Source organism: Balaenoptera borealis (assembly GCF_965194805.1).
Source record: "Balaenoptera borealis genome assembly, chromosome: 13".
NCBI classification, from domain to species: Eukaryota; Metazoa; Chordata; class Mammalia; order Artiodactyla; family Balaenopteridae; genus Balaenoptera; species Balaenoptera borealis.
The window spans coordinates 96,365,896-96,391,895 of record NC_138870.1 but is presented as its reverse complement, the minus strand read 5'-3'; the positions used below and the strand labels follow the sequence as shown (position 1 = coordinate 96,391,895).

General features: G+C 39.9%; 1 protein-coding gene across 4 annotated transcripts in view; it reads left to right on the top strand.

The window, feature by feature from the left end:
• DMC1 (DNA meiotic recombinase 1) overlaps positions 1 to 21,907 on the top strand; it is a 45,186-nt gene extending 23,279 nt beyond the window's left edge. For 3 of the 4 annotated variants that reach the window (XR_014233787.1, XM_082352795.1, XM_082352796.1), the window contains 2 exons: positions 8,556 to 8,672; positions 16,992 to 21,907. Coding sequence is in view for 3 of the 4 variants with exons in the window: in XM_082352795.1 (XP_082208921.1) it covers positions 8,556 to 8,672; positions 16,992 to 17,061 (187 nt within the window). In the remaining variant the exon portion in view is untranslated. Of the gene's footprint in view, positions 1 to 299; positions 8,673 to 16,991 lie in introns of those variants that run through there. The other variant, XM_082352797.1, reaches the window with a different exon arrangement.
• Positions 21,908 to 26,000: the final 4,093 nt, after the last annotated feature.

The following is a 26,000-nucleotide window of genomic DNA, read 5'->3' as shown; positions in this document are numbered from 1 at the left end:
CCCGCACCCCCTCAGTGGAAGTAAAGAGTCTTAACCACTGGATCGCCAGGGAAGTCCAAGCAAGTTAAAAAGATTGAGGAGGGGGAAATCAATCATTTATTCATTCAGTATATATTTATTGAAAATCTACTATGTATCAAGGTTCTAGGAATTCACTAGTGAACAAAAGAGACTATGTGCCTTGCCTCCACTAGGAAAAAAATAAATGATGTCCATTTAACTCAAAATTTTAAAGTCTTGGTAGGTCATGCATTGTCTGTAGTCCCTGAGTGGTTAAGGCAATATTCTCTGTTTTACAGGGTGTCTTTCATATACAGGACATGAAGTACTTCACAAAGAGAATAATTTTAAACTGAAGAGAAATGGGAGATTTTTAAGGCTCGCTTTAAAAAGATAAAATGACTCATTGGCTCAGAGGGAGGAAGTGGGTTGCATTCAAATAAAACAGTACAAGTTAAAGAGCAATGTTCTTTCTTCAGGTGTAGGGAGGGAACATTGAAGAGGTCAAAACTATCCATCTAGAGTTAGAAGACAAAGGAAGTCTGTGGAAATTAGGTCAGATAGGGTTCTTTTTCTTATATTTGTAGAAAGTTTCAAAAAGAGTAAAACCATTTTGAATTGACTCCAATAAGAGAAAAATAGAGAGGTGACAGGAAATAATTGCAGAAGTTCAAAGAGGGGAGGTGATTTATAATGAAGTAAGCTAAGAAAAGAGCCAAAGAAGGTAACAAAGACTAGTATTTTTGCTGGGTGAATCTGCTTTGAAACAGCATCTCCTCCACCTAGCCAAGTTATAGGGAAACAAGTTTCACTATAGTATATTCTAAAGTACATTATAACAATACAAATTAAATGCATGTGCTGTAAAGCACATAAATTGCCACAGCTAAATTAAAAAAGAAAACAGACAGCTTTAAACTAAAGGATTTCAAATGCTATTAGAATACTTCCCATAAAGGAAATATCTTTGTTTCTCAGTGTTAAGGAACTCCAAGCTGCAACTCCCCTGGAGCCTGTCAGAGAAATATCACTATAATTGGTATGAGTACCCAAGTACACTGACAATAATTGAGGCTTCTATCCCATGCATTATACTTGATGGCACATTGTATTAAAAAGGAACAAAATTATAGAGGCGAGGAGCTGCCATATGATACACCAGAGCAGTAACTCCTAGATGAGGCTTACAGATACAGATTTTAGAACTAGAATGATCCAGTTGATGAAGGCCTGGAAATAAAGTCAAAGTTATCAGCCTGTAAAGCTCCATACCACAGCAAAAATAAGATAAGTAACAAATAAGACCATGATGTTGCCCCGTACTTCATTTGTGTATTTGTTTCCCTAAAAGTCATCTTAGAACATTTGCAGTCTTGTAAATGTGCAGTTTATTCTTTAAGGATGTCACTTACTGATTCTACATCATTAGTATAAATTAAGAGACAATATCGGGACTTCCCTGTTGGCGCAGTGGTTAAGAATCTGCCTGCCAATGCAGGGGACATGGGTTTGATCCCTGGTCCAGGAAGATCCCACATGCCGCAGAGCAGCTAAGCCCGTGTGCCACAACTACTGAGCCTGTGAGCCACAACTACTGAAGACCGCGTGCCTAGAGCCTGTGCTCCACAACAAGAGAAGCCACTGCAATGAGAAGTCTGTGCACCGTAACGAAGAGTAGCCCCTGCTCACTGCAACTAGAGAAAGCCCCCACACAGCAACGAAGACCCAATGCAGCCAAAAATTAATTAATTAATTAATTATTTAAAAAAAGGAGGCAATATGGTTAGAGAAAAAACATTAAACCAAAGTCACTAGCATGGTGACCTTGTGCAACATTTAAATTATTTGAATTTTACTTTCCTCTCCCTCAAAATTAAGAGCACTTATATTTATTGGTTGCTTAGCATGTGCCAAGTGCTTTCGTGTATCATCTTATATAATTCTCATATCACCCCAACATAACTCAGCCTCCTAGACCTCCCTGTTCTATGAAGCCAGTCTCAGTATATTGCTATATCTCTCCCCAACCCCCCAACCGCCCCCCCCCCAAATTCTACCTTCAAAAGTTTGAAAAATGTGTAGATTTTTCTGCATATTTTGGGAGGAAATGGGGGGTGGGGGTTATTTAACAAAACTTCTTAAACATACTCCTTTTTTTTTTTTTTTTAACCGTCTCTTCTTTTTCACCAAGATTCTCTTTATCTTCCTCTAATCTCAAAACATCCTCCTCTCTCGGACATGGTTCACCCAGTCTTTCTCTCAATGGACCTCTTCGCAAAAATTCCATCTTTAAGCTTAACCCTTAGCACGTCAAAAGTACCAGGAGTACCAGTTGTCCCTCAAGTTTGCCCTTGCCCAGACCCCTCAAGGTCTCCACTCCAACCAGTATTTGAGGTAGACACTATTATTATTCCTAATATATAAAGGAGGAAACAGAGGTTCAGAGTGCCTACTTGCTCAATCATACAGTTAAAAAACAGGAGTCAGATTTGGAACCCAGGTATCTTTGACTTCAAAGTTTATGCTCTTTTAGTCTCACTGTGCTATTCTTCCTATCTCACTCCCAGAAAAATATCACCTGCCCTACCATCACCATAATCCTATACTCCCTGCACCCTAATTTGCAGTTGGAAGGTCAGGAGGTTCTGGATCTTACTGTCAACAATATAACAGGCTGTATCCTGTTCAACCAGAGGGGGATAAATGAAACAATCTTTCTTGGCCCCTCTTTATTCCTAATATCCACCCCCATCTCTTCCTCCTTCTCATCATACTCCCTCATCCCCTGAGAAAAGGAGGAAAGAAGAGAAGATAACATAAAAGAAGGGGAAATAAGAGAGTAGGCTAAAGGAGGCATGTGGGTGGTTTTCTGAAGCCGTTTTTACTTGGTCAGAAATAGAAGTAAATTAAAGCCCTCTAAAAGAATGTGGAATGCTATTACACCTTCTTGTACTTTACCTCAAGACTTGTTTATAACTGCTAGAATACTCAAGAAGTTCAAAGAAACTTTAAGAAATGTTTCTTGATTTACATGTCACTGAAAGAGTGTTTTAACTGAATCATTTAGTTAAATAATAATAGTTACTATTTATTGAGTATCTCTTATGTGCCAAGATTACTGAAAGGGTAAATCTAATACTTTATGATGACCTGGCACAGTTCCTGGCATGTAGTAGGCTCCCAATGAGTTAAATATATCTTGAATCTTCACAACAGACCTAAAAAGTAAGGGGTTTTTTTTGGTTCCCATTTTACAGTTAAAGAAACTGAGATTCATAAAGGTAAATAATTAGCCCAAGGTAACATAGATAATAAGTGAATCAGGATTAGGAAGGCAGATAATAATAATTGCAGTCACTGGGTTAATGCCTTACCTAAATTATTTCATTTTATTGTTACAACTACCATACCAGTTAGGTACAATTATTATACTCCATTTAAAATGAAGAAACAGACACTTAGAATGATTAACAATTTTCCTGAGGTCATATGGCTGGCTGATAAGCCAAAATTTGAACCCAGGTCTAACTCTAAAGCTCTTACACCACTTAGCACATTGAGGCTGTATGTGTCTGGGGAAAGGTTAGCATGCTGTCATATGAGGCGCTTTGCAGGGATGTATCCATTACCCTGGTGAGTTGACCAGTGTTCAGGGCCCTCAGCCTTACAGACAGAGATTTGATTTGGTCATCCTACTGAGTACAAATCCATTTCTCAGGGACAGACTCACATTAATCAAACTCATGAGACTCAATGAAAGATCAGAGGGCCAGTGTACTGATAAAGAAAAATGTAACTACATTTGAAGTTCTTTTGACCAGAGCATTCTCTCCTTGTAGGCAGACCTCTATAGGAATCCAAATTTTAGTCCAAAGCTATTTACTAAATATGGAATCCAAGCAAAGGGAAATAATTAGATGAGTTAGAAGAGTGTCTGCCACATAGTAAGGGCTCAGTAAATCTTGGTTGTGAATATTATTCTTAATAGCCAACCACACTGGGGCAGGGGGCGGGGTGGTCCATGAATCTCCTAAGCTTATATGAAAATTTTTGTATGTGTACATATGTGCATTTTTCTGGGGGAGAGTCTATATCTTTTATTAAATTATCAAAGTGTTAGTGACCTACAAGAAAAGTCAAGAGCCATAAATTCTACATGAAATTCTGCACAGAATCCTGAACACTCTGATGGAACAAGTAAAATTTGAATTGGCTTGATATTCTCCCAGAGCTAAGCCTGTTACTCTATGTTGCAATTTATTTTAATTAAGTATAACCTCTTACATTATGAGTCACTTTTTAGGACTTTTTTCTCCCCATATTATCTTTCCTATATGATTTCTTAGCACTTTTGCAGATCTTATCATTTATTTCTCATTTAGTTCATTCAAAATCATCTCCCTTTGGAAACGACATTCTTTTTTTTTTTTTTAATTTATTTTATTTATTTTTATTTTTGGCTGTGTTGGGTCTTCGTTGTTGCGTGCGGGCTTTCTCTAGTTGCGGCAAGCGGGGGCTACTCATCGTTGTGGTGCGCGGGCTTCTCACTGCAGTGCCTTCTCTTGTTGCAGAGCACAGGCTCTAGGCGCACGGGCTTCCGTAGTTGTGGCACGTGGGCTCAGTAGTTGTGGCTCGTGGGTTCTAGAGCGCAGGCTCAGTAGCTGTGGCACACGGTCTTAGTTTCTCCGTGGCATGTGGGATCTTCCCGGACCAGGGCTCGAACCCGTGTCCCCTGCATTGGCAGGCGGATTCTTAACCACTGCGCCACCAGGGAAGTCCGGAAACAACATTCTTAACACTCAGGCTCTTCACCTGTAGTAATCAATGACAGGCAGTAGTACCTATTCTCTTTTGTGCATAGGGTACCACATTGGTAATAACAAACAATAATTTGCTAAGAAAAAAACATAGCTATACAGCTAAAACCTACAGATTCCTGCTCTTCATTAGATTATCTGTAAGGGGGTGGAGGCGGGGAGGATTACTTCAATTAGGGGGAAATCCTGTCTCCTTTTACATTTCCCTTTCTGTCAGAACACCCTTTAAAAGTTCCTTGAATTACAGCTTCTTTGAAGATATATCACAAATCTGTGTCTAAAAGGATCTAATTTGGAGGAAACCCAAATTGTCTTCTCTTCCCGTATCCATTCAACAAGAGTTATTGAGTGTCTTTTATATTATAGGTACTTTTCTAGGCACTGGAGTTACTAAAATGAATAAGGATTTAGAGTATAGTTGGGGAATGAGACCCATGAATTAAAACTTATAATGTAGTGTGCTTTAATAGAGTTATATACATAGTGATATGAGAGGACAGGGGAGGTAGGCTCTACTCTGTTTCAGGGTATCAGGCATGGTTTTCAAGAAGGGTGAGTAGGAGCTAAATGAGCAAACACAGTAGAAAAGGGGCTTTTGCTTCAGAGATAATTGAGTTTATAAAGGCATTGAGGTATAAGAGGACTTGCTGAAATAAGAAAAAATATAAGTTTGAGAGGGAAGGAGGAAGAATGAGTACAGTTGTAGATAAGTACAGTGGGCCCTTCGTATCCATAGGTTCCACATCCATGAATTCAACCAACCTAGGATCAAAAATAATCAGAATAAAAAAAGCCAGAAAGTTCCAAAAAGCAAAATTTGAATTTGCCGTGCTCTAGCAGCTATTTACATAGAATTTAAATTGTATTTACAACTATTTATGTAGCATTTACATTGTATTAGGTATTATAAGTAATCTAGAGATGATTTAAAGTATAGAGGAGGACACAATATTGTAAATCAACTATACTCCAATAAAAATTTTTTTTAACTTAAAAAAATAAAAATAAAGTATATGGGAGGATGTGTGTAGGTTACATGCAAATACCACACCGTTTTATATAAGGGACTTGGGCATTCGTGAATTTTGGTATCCATGGTGGGGAGGTGGGTTCTGGAACGGATCCCCCTGTGGATACCGAGGGAGGACTGTATGTAGGTAGCAGAAAAAAAGAAGCAGAAGTTGAGGGACTGTCTTCCTGAGAGCCCTCCTTTTCTTTGTGAAGAAGCAGGCAATGTCATCCAAAGTTAGGGAAAAGAACAGAAAAGAGCGCTTAAGGAGACTACTGAAAGTTTGGTAAAAGGGAGGTGAGGTTAACCATGCTCATATAGAAGAATTACTAGGCAGTATGGAGAGACCATCTGTGAGAAGCATTAACATAGCTGTTAAAACTTCTCTCTGCCCATTTAGCAAACCCCGACTCTCCTTTCTTGTCCCCTCTTCATAGCAGTTTCTAACTGGTCTACCTGCTGTGGGGGCACCTATCTTTCTATTGCCCAATATTCTCCTTGGTATTTTTGTAACTTCTATGTCTTAAGTTCAAAAAATATTTTTGAGCACCCACTGTGTGGCTGGTTGCTACAGAGCTGAATATAATGTCATGTGCCCTTAAGGAGCTTAGTGATAGGTAATAGGCGAGGGATTGAGGGGGAATATAATATGTAAATAATAATAGCACTAAAGGCAGGACATGAAAAATGCGCTAAAGAAGCATAAATACAGTGTTTGCAAGTTCAGAGTTCACAGCCCAGCTGAGAATATCATCAGGCCCTCAAGCAGCCCATCTATGTAGAACATAGGATTCTTTTAAGACCTTGAAGAACCACCTGTAATGGAGGGTAACCTGGAAGGTTTAGAGTTATTCCATTAAAAAGAGTGGCATTGATCTGTAAGCATTATAGAGACAATTCATCTCTAGCTATTTCATCCAACTGAAAGGGCTTCATTGCTTTACTACCCTTTCAGCTGTCTAAGTAAAGCAACCTATCTTCTGACTTCTTAACTCCTGTCAGTCTCACCTGCCTGGATGCTACTTTCTTGATAGTGGTTCACTCCAAAACTAACTCTCTGTTCTTGTTCTCACGTTGGACCTGCTGAATCAATCAATCCTATCCAACCCCAGCCAGCTTGTCCTAACCTGTGAGCCATTTAATCAAGAAGCAGTTTATTTTTTATTTTTTTCAATTGTTTGACTCCGCAAAAATCAGAAGGCACTAACGGACAGCCAACCAACCCATCCCCGTGGTACCCTGAGTGAAGACAAGTCAGCTTAGATATATGATGGACTAAAATCCCACCACCTAAGACTCTAAGCAGTGAAATGAACAGCCATCAAAAGGCAGCAGTTTGGGACTTCCCTGGCGGTCCAGTTGTTAAGATTCCGCACTTCCACACAGGAGGTGCGGTTTCGATCCCCAGTCAGGGAACTAAGATCCCATGTGCTGCGAGGTGTGGCCCCAAAAAATAAAAAATAAAATAAAATAAATGCAGCAGTTTATATTAGCAGACTCCTTTCCCAGAGAGCTTCATATCCCCATTAACCTACAATCTCTTTAGCCTCGCGTCAATCAGCCACATCGTCACTACACCAAGCCTCATGCTTACAGTAAACAGAATCCTGAACCTCATGGAGCAAGCAGAATTTGAATTGACTTGCAACTGAATTCTCCCAAAGCTAAGGCTATTATGCTACACCAAAATTTATTTTGATCAAGTGTAACCTGTTAGTTTAAGTTCAGTTCCATTTATTGATGATTTTGAAGCCTAGATTTTCTTCTGCATCAAAGGAGATGATCTTGTGGTTTTCTCCTTCATTCTACTGATATGGTATATTACAATGATGATTTTCCTATGTTGAACCACTCTTGCATTCCTAGAATAAATACTACTTGGTCATGGTGTATAATCCTTTTGATATGTTGCTGGATTCGGTTTGCTAGTATTTTGCGGAGGCTTTTTGCACCTAGGCTTTTTTGAAAGGCTTACTATATTAGGTTTATTAAGAACCTTTCACTTCTTGCCACGTGAGTGTTAGTCCCCTAGTGAGTATATCTCTCAAGAGTGTCAATATTTGTAACTACATTGCAATCATAATTTATTTTTGAATTGATAAGATCATAGTAAGAGCTTATCTTTTCTGTATCCTATTTTAGAAGAATAAACTTTAGACATCAGCGATAAAGATATTTCTGAGATTCTTCTCACCTCAAATTCATAACCAGTACAACATTGAAGGCTTCCAATGTACAGTTAATGAATAAGAAGGAGGTTCTCAATCTGCTCTCATTTACAGCATAGCATCATGAGGGAGGGTTGGGTATTACTTATTCATTAGACTAGAATAGTGCTTGGCACACAGTAAGCCTTTAATAAATACTTCTGATACATGAATGAATGAATAAATTCAATCTTTGTATTTTGTAAAGAAAAATTGCTTAACCCCAAGATTTATCCTAAAACAGTGAGTAGTGTTTTATTTGTGTTTTTTACTTTTAAAAAATCACACAAAACATGAACCATTTATCATAGGAATCTCAGAAGCCTGAACTGGATGGCAATGGGGTACATAGCAGCTCCAAACTCTAGCCCATTCCCTGGTTTATGAACAAGCCTCTGCTTGTTTAGAACGCAAACCTACTCTGTCCCCTGCCATACTCCACAGAAAAGTTGCCTTGTAATTGCAGGTAGTACTGTATATAGTCCATATGATGAAACCTGAAAAGGTGTTTTATTAATTCAGTTTTCAGGCCGACCCCAAAAAACCCATCGGGGGACACATTCTAGCTCATGCTTCAACAACAAGAATAAGCTTGCGAAAGGGAAGAGGAGAGCTGAGAATTGCCAAGATTTATGACAGGTAAATATTTCTTATCTTAATCAGATTCTTGTGCATATGGTATTATATAGAATTGCCTCTCCTGAGAGGCTGTAATTATTCCACTGGCAGACACTACATGTTTGAATTTCCTTCTCAAAAAGTATTCAATTCATTAGGAAGTCCCTACTACATACTGGGTTCTAGGGATTCGGGGACCTTGTTGACAAACTGACTTGGTCTCCGACCTTCCAAATCTTACAGTGAAGCTAGAAAATGAAATAATTGATTCCAGTTGAAGTGAGGTAAATACAGGAAAAGTACAGCATGTGATAGGGATGTTCTTCTTTCTCTCTGCCAGTTTTCTGTTCAGGTTTCAGTTTAAACATCGCTTCCTCAAGGAACCTTTCCCTGACCCTTACATTCTAAGCTAATACTCTATATTACACCCTTTATTCTTTCACAGTACTTTACTTATTTAATTAACAGTTATAAGCTTAGATTTTACCAGCAACAAACCTAAAGCGATTTGAATTGGGGAGGTATTACCCACCCCTTCCTGAGCATTGCTGCTGACCCTTCTCTATGGACCTCCCCCATTTTTGCCCATCTGTTGTGTTTATCTCTGAGGGGATGGCAGGGGAGGGTACCCCCGCCTTCCCTGCAGCTGTTCCTCAGGAGTCATGACTTTGACTGGGTCTAGAAAGGTTGAGCTGGAAGGGGTGGCCCCTGGTCGCTCTCTGGGCACATGTCTCAGAGACCTGGGGCTGGTGGGACCGCTGTTGGAGCTGGATTTCAACACATAGGGTGCCGCTGGGCCAGTTGGTAGGGTTGCTGGGCTCCAGGCCTCTAGCTCCAGCTCTTGCAGACCTAGGCCCCTCTCTGACCCGAGAAAGTTCCTTGGGCCCTTGAAGCTGATAAACCGAGAGAGTAAGGAAACAGTCTTTAGAGTGAGAAAACTAATGTTTCAGCCACTTAGAGATAAACTGCAAAACTAGAGCCTGGCATGGGGCTGGGGCTAAAGATTTTTCTCGAACTTTTCAAGATTTGCAAGTATGCAGCTTGGAAGGAGGCTGGTGGTTTTATTGTTAAAAAAAGCAATAACGTGGCTTTTCCTGTAAGGCTTGCATAGTACTTCTTACCCCTCTCCTGTCTCCCCCTGCAAAGATGGTGCTGGAATGTTCTGGAAGGTCATGTCACCTTCAGCTTCTCCTGTGGAAACTGAAACCATTGGGGTTTTCTGTCCAAATTCAAAAGGAGTCATACGTGTGTGTGTGTGTGTGTGTGTGTGTGTGTGTGTGTATGTGTATGCATATGTGTAGATGTACATATATATACACATACACTCATTTTATATATATGTATGTACATGCAAGTATTATATATATTATACATATATATACATGTGCAAATATATGAATAAACTTTGACAACATAATTGATGTACATGGTAAAAAATAAATAAATAAAATCAAACAGTACGGGGCTTCCCTGGTGGCGCAGTGGTTGAGAGTCTGCCTGCCAATGCAGGGGACACGGGTTCGAGCCCTGGTCTGGGAGGATCCCACGTGCCGCGGAGCGGCTGGGCCTGTGAGCCACAATTGCTGAGCCTGCGCGTCTGGAGCCTGTGCTCCGCAACAAGAGAGGCCGCGATGGTGAGAGGCCCGCGCACCGCGATGAAGAGTGGTCCCCACTTGCCACAACTAGAGAGAGCCCTCGCACAGAAACGAAGACCCAACACAGCCATAAATAAATAAATAAACAAATACTTTAAAAAAAAAAATCAAATAGTACAAAAAAAGAGTTATAAGCTTAATAAGTTTTTACAGAGAAACCTATTACATATCAGCTGTTCTAGACTCTGGGGATAGAGCAGTGAACAAAACCAAAAGACAAGGCCCTGCCCTCATGAGCTTACATTCCATTGGTAATGATTTATGTAACATATGTCATCCCCACTAGACAGTAAATATACCCTGAGGACAGAGATACTATTCTCTTGCTTACCACTGTATTCTTAGTGCCTCGGACATAATAGATGTATTTGTGACTGACTGATTAGCAATCCTGGCAACAAGGTAAAGATTTGTAATAACTCTTTACCCTAGGGAGGGAAAAATCAGCCAAAAAGGAATCAGATGAGCTCTTAATCTGGTTTTGGCTTATGAATCACAGTACTTACTATGTATTGTCATTGAAAAATATTAAATAATCCGTTCCCCCCTCTATCTGGTTTTTATTCAGACCATTTTGCTTTTCATCATCAGTCCCTGTAGAAGACTGTGATACACATATGCAAGTGCTATGCTTTGTGGAGCTTCAGCAATCTCTAGAAATTTGTTACAAATGTTCTTTGTTGAATTAAGTAGATAGTAGGATTGTTCCATATTTTTACTAAAATTTCTTGGTCTGTATCTTGGACAGATTGCTGTGCTTAGAACTTTCCCAAACATTTTTCACTGTGAATTGTAATCAGCTGATTACATGTACTTCTCCCTCACTACAGGGACTGAGTCTGGTTCACTAATGTCCCCAGCACCTAGCATGGTCCTTGACACATAGTAAGAGCTCAATAACTATTTGTTGAATTAATAAATGAATGAATTCCATCTACATATTCAATCATTTGTATATTTCATCAAGTCCTCCAAACTTTTAGGAACAAATAACCCCTGCAGTTTTTACAGTCCTAAGAGAACACTAGGGTTCTGCAGACTCAACAAAGGATAATTAAAATTATCATAGAAGTTAGTCATGTCAACTTTCCATAAATCTGAATAAAAATAGCAAAACTAGATCAGAACTTAAAATGTGAAAACTTAATTTGCTGTGCATCTTGTACTGCCTTCTTTCTGGTCCCTAAAGATTTCTCACAAAGAATTCTCCTTGACTTTAGAAAAAACTTTTTGGTAGAGAAGATCATGATGCTAAAAATGATAGCTAACACTTACTGAGTGGCTACTATGTGCTAGGCTTCTGCCAAGTGCTTTATTTATTTACTTTTTCATTGTTTTTAAGGACTACCTTAAGAGATAGAGATTATTATCCCCATTTACACATGAGGAAACCAAGGCCCCCCAAGTAGTTAGGTAACCACTGCCCCTCTACAGTCTATTTTAAACACAGAAGCCAGAATGATCCTTTGTAACACCAAGTCAGAGCATATCTATCCTCTGTTTAAAACACTCCGATGGCTCCCCATCTTAACTCAGAATAAAAGCCCATGTCTCTACACTGGTTTACAGAGCACTACATGAATGGCCCTATTCTTATTCCTCCTGCTTTCCCCCTTGCTCACCGTGCTTCAACCTCAGTGGGCACCTTGATATTCTAGAAACATGCCAGGCACACTCCTCCCTTAGGGCCTCGCTTCTGTGATTATTGCTCTCCCTGCCTGGAATAAGCTTCCCCCACATAGCCCTCTTTCTGGCTATCTCCCTCACCTCCTTCAAGTCTTTGATCAAATGTTACCTTCTCAACAAAATGCCTATCTTGATCTCCCTATTTAAAATTGCAGCTAGCCTTGTCCCAGTTTCCATGCTTCCAATCTCCCTTATCCAGCTCTATTTTTTTCTTTCCCTATAACACTTATTTTCTAACATATCACATATTTATTTATTTATTATGTCCATTATTTATTGTCTGTCTGTCCTTCCCCCAAATATAAGTTCCACAAGGCCAGAGATCTTTGTCTATTTTTTTCACATACAGATCTCAAGTGCCTACAACAGGGATATAGGAAGTGCTCAGTAAATTTTTTTTTCTTTTTTCTTTTTTTTCAAATTTTGGCTGCGTTGGGTCTTCGTTGCTGTACGCGGGCTTTCTCTAGTTGCAGCAAGCGGGGGCTACTCTTCGTCGCGATGTGCATTGCAACGGCTTCATTGTGGTGGCTTCTCTTGTTGCAGAGCATGGGTTCTAGACACACGGGCTTCAGTAGTTGCAGCACGTGGGCTCAGTAGTTGTGGCACGCAGGTCCTAGAGCGCACGGGCTTCCGTAGTTGTGGCGTGCGGGCTCTAGAGCACAGGCTCAGTAGTTGGGGCGCACGGGCTTAGTTGCTTCTCGGCATGTGGGATCTTCCCGGACCAGAGTTCAAACACTGTCCCCTGCATTGGCAGGCGGAGTCTTAACCACTGCGCCACCAGGGAAGTCCCAGTAAATATTTTCTTAATGAGTAAGTGAATGAACTTGCCCCACATCACAAAACCAATAAGTAATGGAACCAGGATTAGAATCTATGCTGTCTGAATCTAGGGTCTACACTTTTAACCACTACACTATTTCTTAGTTTATTAAGGATTATCTATTCAGGGTAGTAATAGCTAGTCTGCTATAGCTACTCCCATGGCTTCAACTACTACCTTATACAGATGTAAAAGAAAGACATTTCTTGTTAAAACAGTATTCCCCAAGAACTGAGCAGAAAAGGGTTCTCATAATTCCCAGGAGTACAGGAGTGACTACAAAAGAGAACCTAGCCTTTTTCCTTGAATAGCCTATAGTTACTGCTTCCGTAAGTAACTATAACTGGCCCTCAAGTGTATATTATCTCTCTTTAAAACTTTGAGTGAATAAAACCCCCATTTATTTTATTCTACTTAGCATATCTGAGATCAGTGAACATTAAAACTCTACTGAATTCAAAGGAAAATCAAATTTTAAACAATTACAAAAAATAAAAAGACATACAAATGGTCAAGTTTCTAAAGTAATTGTTTTTTATTCTGTTTCAAAACCAAAACAAACAAGCAAAAAACCCTGGTTCAACTTTGCAGATACTTCGCTTGGCTTCCCTCTTTCTCAACTCCTTGTCTTCCTGCCATTTTTAAGTGGCTGACTATTTTCCATCAAAGTCAAAAAGTTATTTTCTAATTCCACTCAGGCCTTCTTATTCTTTAACTCCAACTTCAGTCTAGCAAGACCTACTTTATCTATAGCTCATGTTCTATCCTCCAGGGAGATTCCTCTGCTCTTTCTTAAGGGAAGTAACCTTACCCATGGTGTGCTCAAAGTAGACTAGCTAATCTGCACCCTCCAAACAAAACAAAACAACCAAACAAACAAAATCAAAAAACAAAAAACCAATTTTGCATGACAATATAGCCTACTGATTAAGATCATGAGCTTTGGAATCAAATACCTTAGTCTCTAATCCTGGCATCTTCAATTCCCAGCACTGTGACCTTGATCAAATTACTTCCCTGAACCTCAGTCTTCTCATCTATAAAATGTGGATAATAATACATACCCAACAGAGTAATTGTAAAGTTTAAATGAAATAATATAAGGGAGCCTGACACATAATAGTTAGTAAATACTTAATAAATGGAAGCTATTAATATTACCGTACAGTCACCATAACCTGAATATAATAACAGCACAAAGTAGCAGTAGGCTCTTTCTCTCACGGTCAGTGATTTTCAAATTCCTATTTTTAGTCTAACATTTTATTCAAGTGTTAGATATTCATTTCCAACTACTTGCAGACCTCCTCAACATCAGTGCCCCACAGGTATCTCAAGCTCAACATATCTAAACCTAACTTCTTATTCTTCCTCTCTTTCTTATACACAAGACAAGCTTCTCTATTCCTACTCTTTTGTTCATGCTAGAAATGGAATACCCCAATTTCTGCCTCAAAGGCTTCTGTGAAGTCCTCTATTATCTATGAAATCTTTCCTGATCAACCTAGCCTGCATAACTTCTGCTTTCCTTAGAGTTCTATAACATATACTGACTTTATGGAACTTAGCTTACTTTGCATATTTGTTATGTCATAGCTCACCTTTTAGGCTTCTTGAGAGTAAAGACTTTGTCTCATTTTTGTAAATTCTGTGGGGTCTAGTACATGCTAAAGTATGATTTTCAAAGAGTTTAAAATATCACTTTCTGCAAATAAGCATAAAATGGACGTGTCAAAGATTTTATTCAACTCCTTAATTAATGAGGAAACCACTGATTCAAAGGATAATTTGAGGAACAGAGATTTATGTAGTCGGTCAAAGCAATGCTGAAATAAATTTGATAATAGATGCAAAACTGGTTAATATCCTACCAGGCAATAAATTGTAACATTTGAAGTTGTGTTTTCTACTGGAGAGAAATCAATTGTTTCTGTACACAATGAAATTCATTTCCATTGCTATAGACTGGCATCATAAGAATAATCTGCATTATCAGTTTTCTACAAATTAATCTCTACTCCTATAGAGCTGTAGAATAAGTTAAAAGGTAAAATTTAAAAGAGCATGAAATCATGACTCGTACAAGTATAAAATGTCAAAGATTTTATTTAACTCATTAACTCATGCAGGAACCAATAAGATTTTATAACCAGATCAAAGGAAAAATCAAATTACCACACATATGTAGTCAAACAAGTAATGCTGAAATGAATTATAAATTGATAAAAAATGGGTCAATATCCATAAGACAATAGTCAATTGCATTCCTCCTCACACAATTTACATTTCTATGAACTAGGATAATTTGTATTACTCATAGTTTTCTACAGCTCATGGAGTTGTAAAACAGCTCAAAGACAATGAAAGCCACGGAGTCCTCATAGATTTGGATAACCTGGAAGGATGTGTTAGGAAACCTATTTTTTCGCTGAAGGTACTCAGTTATCTTTTAGTTCATTTCAAAGTCTTTCATGGTTTTTGCCTACATTAGTCTAGTCAATGGAAATGTGCACACCCATTTAAAAATTTTTATTGAGGTATAGTTGATTTACAATGTTGTGTTAACTTCTGCTGTACAGCAAAGTGATTCAGCTATACATATATATATTCTTTTTCATATTTGTTTCCATTATGGAAACAGGATATTGAATATAGTTCCCTGTGCTATACAGTAGGACCTTGTTGTTTATCCATCCTATATATAATAGTTTGCATCTGCTAATCCCAAACTCCCAATCCTTCCCTCCCCCATCCCCCCCTTGGCAACCACAAGTCTGTTCTCTGTATCTGTGAGTCTGTTTCTGTTCATTTGTGTCATATTTTAGATTCCACATATAAGTGATATATGGCATTTGTCTTTCTCTTTCTGATTTACTTCGCTTAGTATGATAATCTCTATGTTCATCCATGTTGCTGCAAATGGCATTATTCTATTCTTTTTTAAGGCTGAGTAATATTCCATTGTGTATATGTGTGTGTGTGTGTGTATACACACATATACATATATATATACACTACATCTTCCTTATTCATTCATCTGTCAATGGACATTTAGGTTGTTTCCATGTCTTGGCTATTGTAAATAGTGCTGCTATGAACATAGGGGTGCATGCCTCTTTTCGAATTATAGTTTTGTCTGGATGTACGCCCAGGAGTGGGATTGCAGGATCATATGGCAACTCTATTTTTAGTTTTTTGAGGAAGCTCCATACTGTTTTCCATAGTGGCTGCACCAATTTACATTCCCACCAACAGTGTAGGAGGGTTCCCTTTTCTCCACACCCCCTCCAGCATTTGTTATTTGTAGACTGTTTTTTTAAATTTTTATTTATTTATTTATGGCTGCGTCGGGTCTTCGTTGCTGCATGCAGCTTTCTCTAGTTGTGGCGAGCGGGGGCTACTCTTCATTGCAGTGAGCAGGCTTCTCATTGCGGTGGCTTCTCTTGTTGCGGAGCGCAGGGTCTAGGCACGCAAGCTTCAGTAGTTGTGGCTCACGGGCTCTAGAGTGCAGGCTCAGTAGTTGTGGCGCACAGGCTTAGTTGCTCCGCAGCATGTGGGATCTTTCCGGACCAGGGCTCGAACCTGTGTCCCCTGCATTGGCAGGCAGATTCTTAACCACTGCGCCAGTAGGGAAGTCCTATTTGTAGACTTTTTAATGATGGCCATTCTGACCGGTGTGACGTAATACCTCATTGTAGTTTTGATTTGCAGTTCTCTAATAATTAGCAATGATGAGTATCTTTTCACGTGCCTATTGGCCGTCTGTATGTCTTCTTTGGAGAAATGTCTATTTAGGTCTTCTGCCCATTTTTCGACTGGGTTGTTTTTTGTTATTGAGTTGTATGAGGTACATACCCATTTAGAATCAGATAAGCCCCTAAGGGTCTGCTACCCAATACCTGACAGTGCACTGTAAGAGCACACAGTTATCCTTTTTTGCCTATTTCCAAGTGTGGGGTAGTTTTTCTTGACGTTTAGAACCTTACATATAGAAGTTGTTCGATAAATGTTTGTGATGGTTGATAATACTTGTAGGAAAATTCTGTAGTCCACATTTAGCTGTACCAGCTCACATGTCTCTGGAGACTCAGACTAATAGGAATATGATGCTGTGACATGAATATAGTATTTATAGAAATAGAGCTTTTTATAAACTTGTGTTCCTTTGTATTCTGTTAGCCCCGAGATGCCTGAAAATGAAGCCACCTTCGCAATAACTGCTGGAGGAATTGGGGATGCCAAGGAGTAGGTGGCGAATTGATGCAAATTGCTTCTTAGTGCTTATTAGGAGCTGAAGAAATGGAAAAGCAGTCTCAAATTTCAGATCTTGAAGTAAGAGTCTGGTTTTTTTCATGTGTTATTAAAGGAAAGTCAGCAAAAGAGAATTAAATCATATTTATCTTAAAGGTCTCTGATTTATAATAACTACACATTGTATGTCGGTTCAGGAATATAAATATGTATATGAATGAATAAACCTTTTGAAAAATAGTTGGGGAAGGGGTACCTCACTTTAGCTTCCCAAAGTGAGCCACTAAGCAGATGGCAAGTCTAAGAGCTCAGAAATGTCTCCTCCTCTTACAGCTGCCCCCCAAACACAGAAGTGAATACACTTCCAAAGGAGGGAGACATTTAAGGGAAGAATGTTTACAGGACACACAAAAGAGCTTTTTAATTTATGATATCAAACTATATATTCACATTTATAGCAACAGAAAAGAAACATTAAATTAAGCTAAATTTTAAATCATTTGACTTTTTGACAAGTTGAAATTACTTTTTAAAAATGTACTTCTGATACATACATATTTTATTGGGAAGATAAAAAGGAAGGTAATTAGGAACTTTATAATTTTGGGTGGTCAAGATAGCATGACTTTTATATTTTAAGTTTTGGGTAGAGAATTCAGAATCTTCTTTAAAATATTAAACTTAATTTAAATGTAAAATTTCTGGATACTAATTTTATAAATGTATAAAAAATATTGGTTTCTCTAATTAAATGAAAATAAAATCTAGTTTTCAAAATGTATGTATGATAAAAATATTTATTAATTAAAACACTAATAATATTTACAGTGACAATCTTTATAGATCTCAGAAAGATTTCATCTCTTATGTTGCATCCACTTGTATAAGAATTCAAGTATTGAAAGTACCATTTGTTACAAAAGGTATTTGATTATCCGTTAAGTCATTAACTCACCAATTGTATATTGAATGCTAAGTGCTAAAGAATGTACAAAAGAAGTATGGTTCCTGCCCTCAAAGAATGTGTATACTAGTTAAGAGACAAGACTAATATTTATGAAAGGATGAGAGGACAAATGATTATAATTAATTTGGATTCTGTGATTCCAAAAATCGGAGAGGAAAGGTTAAGCTGTAGGACAGCATGTGCAAGGTATAGAAGCTGGGATTTGGAAACAAAGAGACCAAACTGGCAAGCAGAAATTGTTCACAGTGTGGAGTTCTGGGAAATAAGAGCTTTTTAATTTTATTATTTTTAAAGCTCAGAAGCTGCTCCTCTGAATAAGCAGATGTTAAAAGTCACTGTGGAACAGATTTTCTGTATTCTGCAAAGTCAGTTAAATGCCTTTTCTTAGTATGCAAATATAAATGCACACTTTTTCCTGGGGAAGGGAAGGTTTTGCTACTTGATAAAAAAAGCATCTACTAGAGATTCCCCGGTATGCCAAGTCCTGGAGAAGGAATGGACTAATTTGTATAGGAGCCCAGAGCTGTTTGATAGGAAAGGAAATAAAACTCCCAAGATTTGAATTTCAGAAAAATTTTCTAGGTTAAGCTGAGTACCCCCCTGACAAGGAGAATTTACCCATTGGTGTAGAGTTGGAAACCAGGGCTCAACACAAGGGCCTACAGTTCTGTGGGGAAGGCTGGTTTCAATATGGCTCGTGGCTAAGGCTGGAAACCTCTCTGGATCCAGCCACTCTGATATGTCCTGCTTTGGAGAACAGTAGCTGAGCATGTGAATGTGAACTAAAAAGCTGTAAACTTGGGGCTCAACTTTGGGACAGCATAGCAGATTGTGCAGTGCCCACTGAAATTTTCTAGGTCAGGGTTCAATTTGCCACCAATGATCAAAGCATCAGGTCTTTCCAGTCCTCCCTCTCCATCTGACTGTACAAATAGCTTTGGCTTATTCCAAGCGGGAGAGAGAGACTCAAAAAAGAGATGTTATTGGTCAGGACTCTTTTAGTCGCAAGCCACAGAAACTCAAACTAGCAAATGCAAGACATGAATTCACTGGCTCAAGAGAGTTTGAAAAGTCCAGAAGTAAAGCTAACTTTAGCCACAGCTGGAGCCAAGATCTCAAAGAGAATCATTAGGACTTTTCTCTCTGTCTCCATCTCCTGCTCGGCTCATTTCCATGCTGCTATTGTTCTTTGACACGCTCTTGCCACATAGTAAATAGCCAAGATGCTGCTTGTATCTCTAGGCTTATATCCCAGCAAGTTAGAAAACACACTAGAAAAAGCATGCCTTTTTCTTCCACAGATTATTCATTCTGTGGAAATAAGCAAAAACCACCAAATGAGAACAGAGGCTAATTACTCAGAGTTTGCTACAGCAAGAGTCAGTGACCTTCATTTGCTTTTGGCAGAGACTCAAAGGCAGGCAGAGGAATGGGAAAGCTTTATAGAGAAAAATAGGAAAGGCCTCAGGTATGCTCTGATTGGAGGTTGTTGGCATGGGAAGTTGGAGGATTAATTTGATAGAGATGCAGAAAATGGATAAAGGAAATAATACTGGCATCAGGGAGATAATTTAGGAACGGTTATGATTAAGTCAGTTGTGAAGTGATAAAGAATGTGACTGGGGGGACTTCCCTGGTGGCGCAGTGGTTAAGAATCCACCTGCCAATGCAGGGGACACGGGTTCGAGCCCTGGTCCGGGAAGATCCCACATGCTGCGGAGCAACTAAGCCCGCGCGCCACAACTACTGAGCCTGCGCTCTAGAGCCTGCAAGCCACAACTACTAAAGCCCGCGTGCCTAGAGTCCATGCTCTGCAACAAGAGAAGCCACCGCAATGAGAAGCCTGCACTCCGTAACGAAGAGCAGCCCCCGCTTGCCGCAACTAGAGAAAGCCCGCGCGCAGCAAAAACACCCAATGCAGCCAAAAATAAAATAAATAAATAAATAAACTTAAAAAAAAAAAAAGAATGGGACTTGGGTGATAGCAATGAAATGGACAGTTCAAAAAGGTAGTTAAGATTTGGTGTGAGATTGAATATAAAAAGAGGAAGAGAAGGCAGAGTCACAGGTGACTTGACAAAGTTCTTTAACCTATGAGAGGAGATTATGTTTGTATCGTGGACACGAATGAAGAAGTGTAGAATAAAGATTAGGTATTTTACCTGGGAAGGTTAGCTTGTATTAGTTTGCTAGGGCTGCCATAATAAAGCACCACAAACTAGATGGCTTAAACAACAGAAATTATTGTCTCACAGTTCTGGAGGCCAGAAGTCCAAGATCAAGGTTGGTTCCTTCTGAGGGCTATGAGGAAGAATCTGTTCCATGCCCCTCCCCTAGCTTCTGGTGGTTTCCTGGTAATCTTCAGCATTCCTTGGCTTGTAGAAGAATCGCCCTGATCTCTGCCTTCATGTTCACATGGTTTTCTCCCTGTGTGCATGTCTTTGTGTCCAAATTTCCCCTTTTTATAAGGATACAAGTCATATTGGATTATAGGCCCACCCTACTCCAGTAAGACTTCAGCCTAACTAATTACATCTACAATGACCCTATTTCTAAGTAAGGTCACATTCTGATTAATTGGGGGTTAGAACTTCAACATGTAAATTTTAAGGGGGACACAATTAAATAACAGTAAGAATCAGGTACAGTTAAGGGTCAGACACCAGGATGCACAAGATACCACTTGAACTCAGTACCTGCTACAATCAGAAACATGGAAGTCAAGATCTGGGGAAACCTAGTATCCATTTAGAAAATGAAGAGATTGAAACAGATGATCTCTTCCATCCTTTCTAACTTTCCTGTTCAATCATTCCGCAAAGAACAAAGAACAGGGACTTCCCTGGTGGCACAGTGGATAAGACTCCACACTCCCAATGCAGGGGGCCTGGGTTCAATCCCTGCTCAGGGAACTAGATCCCACATGCATGCCACAAGTTTGAATGCCACAACTAAGGAGCCCTGGAGCTGTAACTAAGGAGCCCACCTGCCACAACTAAGGAGCCTGCCTACCACAACTAAGACCCAACTAAGACCCAGTGCAACCAAATAAATAAATAAATAAATAAATATTTTTTTAAGAAAAGAAAAGAACAGAGAACAAACAAGGACAGAAAGCCAGGAGATCAGAATAGGGTGGTCAAGCCAAAAATAGGGAATACAATAGACTTGACTCAGAGAAGGGATATCTTTCATGGAGAGGAGAGGGATTGGGACCTTAGACACCAAGTTGCAGCCAGTCAAGTCTCCTTCACCTGACTCAGGGTTGTTGGATGTTTATCATTTTTTTTGGTTGCACAATTTCCATTTATCCATCATAATAACACCCTGGTTTTCTTGTAAAGAGTCACCTCTCCCCAGTTCATGTAGTCTACCCTGAGACACTGGATACTGAGCGACAGTCACAAGGATGAGAGCATGGGTTAGAGGCCACTGATACATGCAATGACAGCAAGGGCAGTAGGGCCAGCAGCAGTGTTATTGACCTGAACAAGCTGTTCCTGCTGTTAGACGGCAGGTTTCTGACTCCTAAACCGCAGAGTTGCTTAGACTCCTGTCCATTCCTATAGTGGTTCTCCAGCCTCCTGCCTTCAATGACTCCTAATGTCCTTCTGATAAATTTCTCTTTGCTTCAGTAGCCAGAGTTGGATTCTATTACTTGCAATCTAGAACTCCACCCAAGGTGACACCCAAATGCTGCTTCAGGGGACCAGAAAAAAGGAAGCCAGGAAGGGCTTACTTAACAGTCAGGTGGATGATTCCTTATTATTCGTATACTTTTCTATACCAGTCTTCAATATTTTATTTATTTTTTTATGTTTGTTTGTTTATTTATTTATTTTTGGCCACACTGGGTCTCCACTGCTGCACGCGTACTTTCTCTAGTTGTGGCGAGCGGGGGCTACTCTTCGTTGCGGTGTGCAGCCTTCTCACTGTGGTGTCTTCTCTTGTTGCAGAGCACGGGCTATAGGGGCGTGGGCTTTAGTAGTTGTGGCACGTGGGCTCAGTAGTTGTGGCACGTGGGCTCAGTAGTTGTGGCTCGCGGGCTCTAGAGCTCAGGCTCAGTAGTAGTTGTGGCGCACGGGCTTAGTTGCTCCTCTGCATGTGGGATCTTCCCAGACTAGGGCTCGAACCCATGTCCTCTGCATTGGCAGGAGGATTCTTAAGCACTGCACCACCAGGGAAGTCCCTACCAGTCTTCAATATTTTAAAAGGAAAGTTGTGGAAGAGACTATTAGTCAGAATTTTTCTTGGCTGAACCCAAAGTAATAGTGTCTTAAAATCGAGGTTTGGGCTTCCCTGGTGGCGCAGTGGTTGAGAGTCTGCCTGCCAATGCAGGGGACGCAGGTTCGAGCCCTGGTCTGGGAGGATCCCACATGCCGCGGAGCAACTGGGCCCGTGAGCCACAATTGCTGAGCCTGCGCGTCTGGAGCCTGTGGTCCGCAACAAGAGAGGCCGCGATAGTGAGAGGCCCGCGCATCGCGATGAAGAGTGGCCCCCGCTTGCCGCAACTGGAGAAAGCCCTCTCACAGAAACGAAGACCGAACACAGCCATAAATAAATAAATAAATTAATTTAAAAAAAAAAAATCGAGGTTTGTTTCTATCTCATAGACAAGAAATCTGAAGCCAGGCAGTCCAGAGCTATTACAGTGGCTCTACTTTGTCATCAGGACTCCAGGCTTTTGTCTTTCTGCTTCCATCCTGCTCTTGGCTTCCATTCTCAAGGTCAGCTCATGGCCTAAAATGTTACTGGAACTATGGTCAGAGAAATCAAGTTGGGCGAATGAAGGTGAAAGGCAGAAGGGCAGAAAAAGGTTCTTTCCAGCTGAGTCAGCTCCTATGAAGCGCCCCCCCCCAACACACACACACACACACACACACACACACACACACACACAACACTTCTGCTTACAACTCATTGGCCTGAACTCAGTCATATGGCCATATCTATATATAAAAAAGTAGGGAAATACTGTCTTTTGTTCTAGGCAGTGATATGCCCAGCTGAAATTCGTAGTTCTGTAATTAATGAGGAAAGGGAGATTGGCTGTTGGGTAAGCAACTAGCAGTTTCTACCACAAAATCTTCTTTTACTTTCTCAGCAATGACAAATTTCTTGAATGTCTATCACAGTAAGTCCCCTACATACAAACCTTGAAGTTGTGAACCTTCAAAGATGCGAACGTGCATTCGTATATCTAATCACGTAAGTTAGTTCACGTGTCTGGTGTACGTTGTCACATACGTGCATCCTCTACAAGTGGTTGTGCTTTTGTGTACTTTGTATAGAGTACAATAGTACAGTATCTTTATTTCAAGCCCAGGATGTCTGGAAGCAAGTGTAAAAGCAGCGGTGAGGTAGCTGGTACTGCTAAGAAGTGCCAGGAATTGGAGGCCCAGAGAAAGGATGAAGAGAGACGAGAGGAAGAAGTAGCTGCAGAACCAAAGAGAGTCACGATGCAGGAAATGGCAAGGGGATTTTCTTTATTTGAGGAGGTACTGTTAGTTTTTGAGGCACAGGACCTGAATGTAGAATGGTACATGAAGGTTGCAGCAGCTGTTCAGAATACAATCCAGTGCTACCGTGTCATCTATGACGAGAAAAGAAAGAGCTACTACCCAGACATCACTGGATCATTTTTTCAAGAGGGTAGATAGAACTGAATCCAGTAAAGAACCAGAACTTGTGCCATCAATGTCAGGCGTGAGTGAAATGGCAGCTTGCCCTCCATCTCCTATTGCTGACGATCCTTCAGCTCTACCATCTTTCACCTCCTCTCCCTCCTCCAGTCAGTAACTCTTCTTGCCTGTTCACTTGACGCCAGTCCCTGTATGCCAGCTGTTGTACTGTACTACTGTACTTTTCAAAGTACTGTACTGTAAGATTAAAACTTTTCTTTATTTTTTGTGTTTGTTTTTAATGTATTATTTGTGTGAAAAGTATTATAAACCTATTACAGTGCAGTACTATATAGTCGATTGTGTTAGTTGGGTACCTAGGCTAACTTTGTTGGACTTATAAACAAGTTGGACCTACGAACACTCTCTCGGAACTGAACTCATTCGTATGTAGGGGACTTACTGTATATACTATGCAGAGCATTTCAGGAGTTTTGTACTTGTACCAGCAAAGTTGGTTGAGGAGTATATCAGTTAGAATGCCCTCAGCTGCAAGTAACAGAAAACCCAACTCAAAGCAACCTAAACAATGAGGAAATATGCCATCTCATATAATAAAAAGTCCAGGGACTTCCCTGGTGGTCCAGTGGTTAAGAATCAACCCTCCAATGCAGGGGACGTGAGTTCGATCCCTGGTAGGGGAACTAAGATCCCATATGCCCCAGGGCAACTAAGCCTGTGCACTCTAGAGCCGGCACGCTACAACTAGAGAGAAGCCCGCGTGCCGTAACAGAGAGCCCGCGCACCACAGCGAAAGATTCCACACACCGCAACTAAGACCCAATGCAGCCAAAGTAAATAAATAAATTTTTTTTTAAATTAAAAAAGTCCATAAGTCAACCAACTCCTTAGTTAGTTAATTCAGCAACTCTATAATATTATCAAGGGCCCGGGTTCTTTCTTTTCTCTCCACTTTCCCATCATCGTCGTGCTGGTTTGGGTCTCTAAAAGCTCCCCTTATGGTCAAAAGATGACTATAGCAGTTCTACCTTCACATCCTAACTTGATCACATCTAGAAGAAGGACAAGGCATTCTTTTAGAAGCAAGGAAATGGCTCACTCATACAGCTGCATTCAGTTCATTGGTTGGCTGGAGGGTCTAAGATGGCCTCGCCCATATACCTAGGGTCTTGGTGGGGATGGTTGAAAGGGTGAGACTTCTCTCTGTCATCATTCAGTAGTCTAGCCTGAGCTTCTTTACATGGCAGCTGGGTTCCAATAGGGCAAGTGCTTATCAAGCCTCTACTTGCATTATGCTTGTTAGTGTCTCATTGGCCAAAGCAAGTCACACAAGAAACCCGGAGTCTTTGTGGGAGGGGACTACACCGGGGCTTGAATACCAGATGTGTTTTCTTGGAGGTCATCAGTATAACAGTTTTCTCCAAGGTACTGTGTTGCGCCCTTTGGGGTGGGGAGAGTTTGTCTTCCAAGAGCTTACAATATGGTAAGGGACATGAGACACAAACTCTTGTAAAGTTAAATAGAAACACATGATTTAAATATTTAAATAACATTTTAAAGACTATGTAAGTTTGAAGGCAGGCACAGAGAGGGGTTTCAGCCTGGAAAAGCTAGTTGGATTTTTTTCCCAGGAGATTTCATATGGTGGTGAATGTTCCATGCCTCAGGGTCAGGTCTTCAATCTTCATCTTCAATATGTTAGTGCCCCAATACTGGTTAATTTCTAGAGAGATGTCTCAGTCTGACTAAGCACACAATCTGCCAGGGAGAGTATACCAGGATGCCAGTGACACCAAAGAATAGAATATAATGTCAAGCAGACCAGATGTGAAGATTGACCTGAACAACCAACCCATTGCCTCAGTGAGCAAGTTCATGTGAAGCTAAAGGTGCTTGATGAACACGGAATCAGAATAAGGCTGCTTGGATATAAAACTTGAATTATTCATGGGTTCTGGCGGCTCATTACATTCATCCTCATTCATTCATATGTGTATTTTAAATGTATTATGAAGTATTTAAGATAAAAAGGCATACAAAATAATACAATTAATATTCATAAAATAAAACATTATCAATACAATTAAAGACCCCTAAATATCCTATAGGATTGACTCTCTTTCCTCCCCCACAGAATTATTCACTTTTCTGAATTTGTTGTCAAATACTTTTATGCATTTCTTTATTCTTACCGTATATATATATATATATACGGTATCTATATATATACCGTATACTGTATACCGTATATATATATATACGTATATATATATATATATCCCTAAGTAATAAAACATATTGCCTTTCATTCAACCAATATTGAGACAC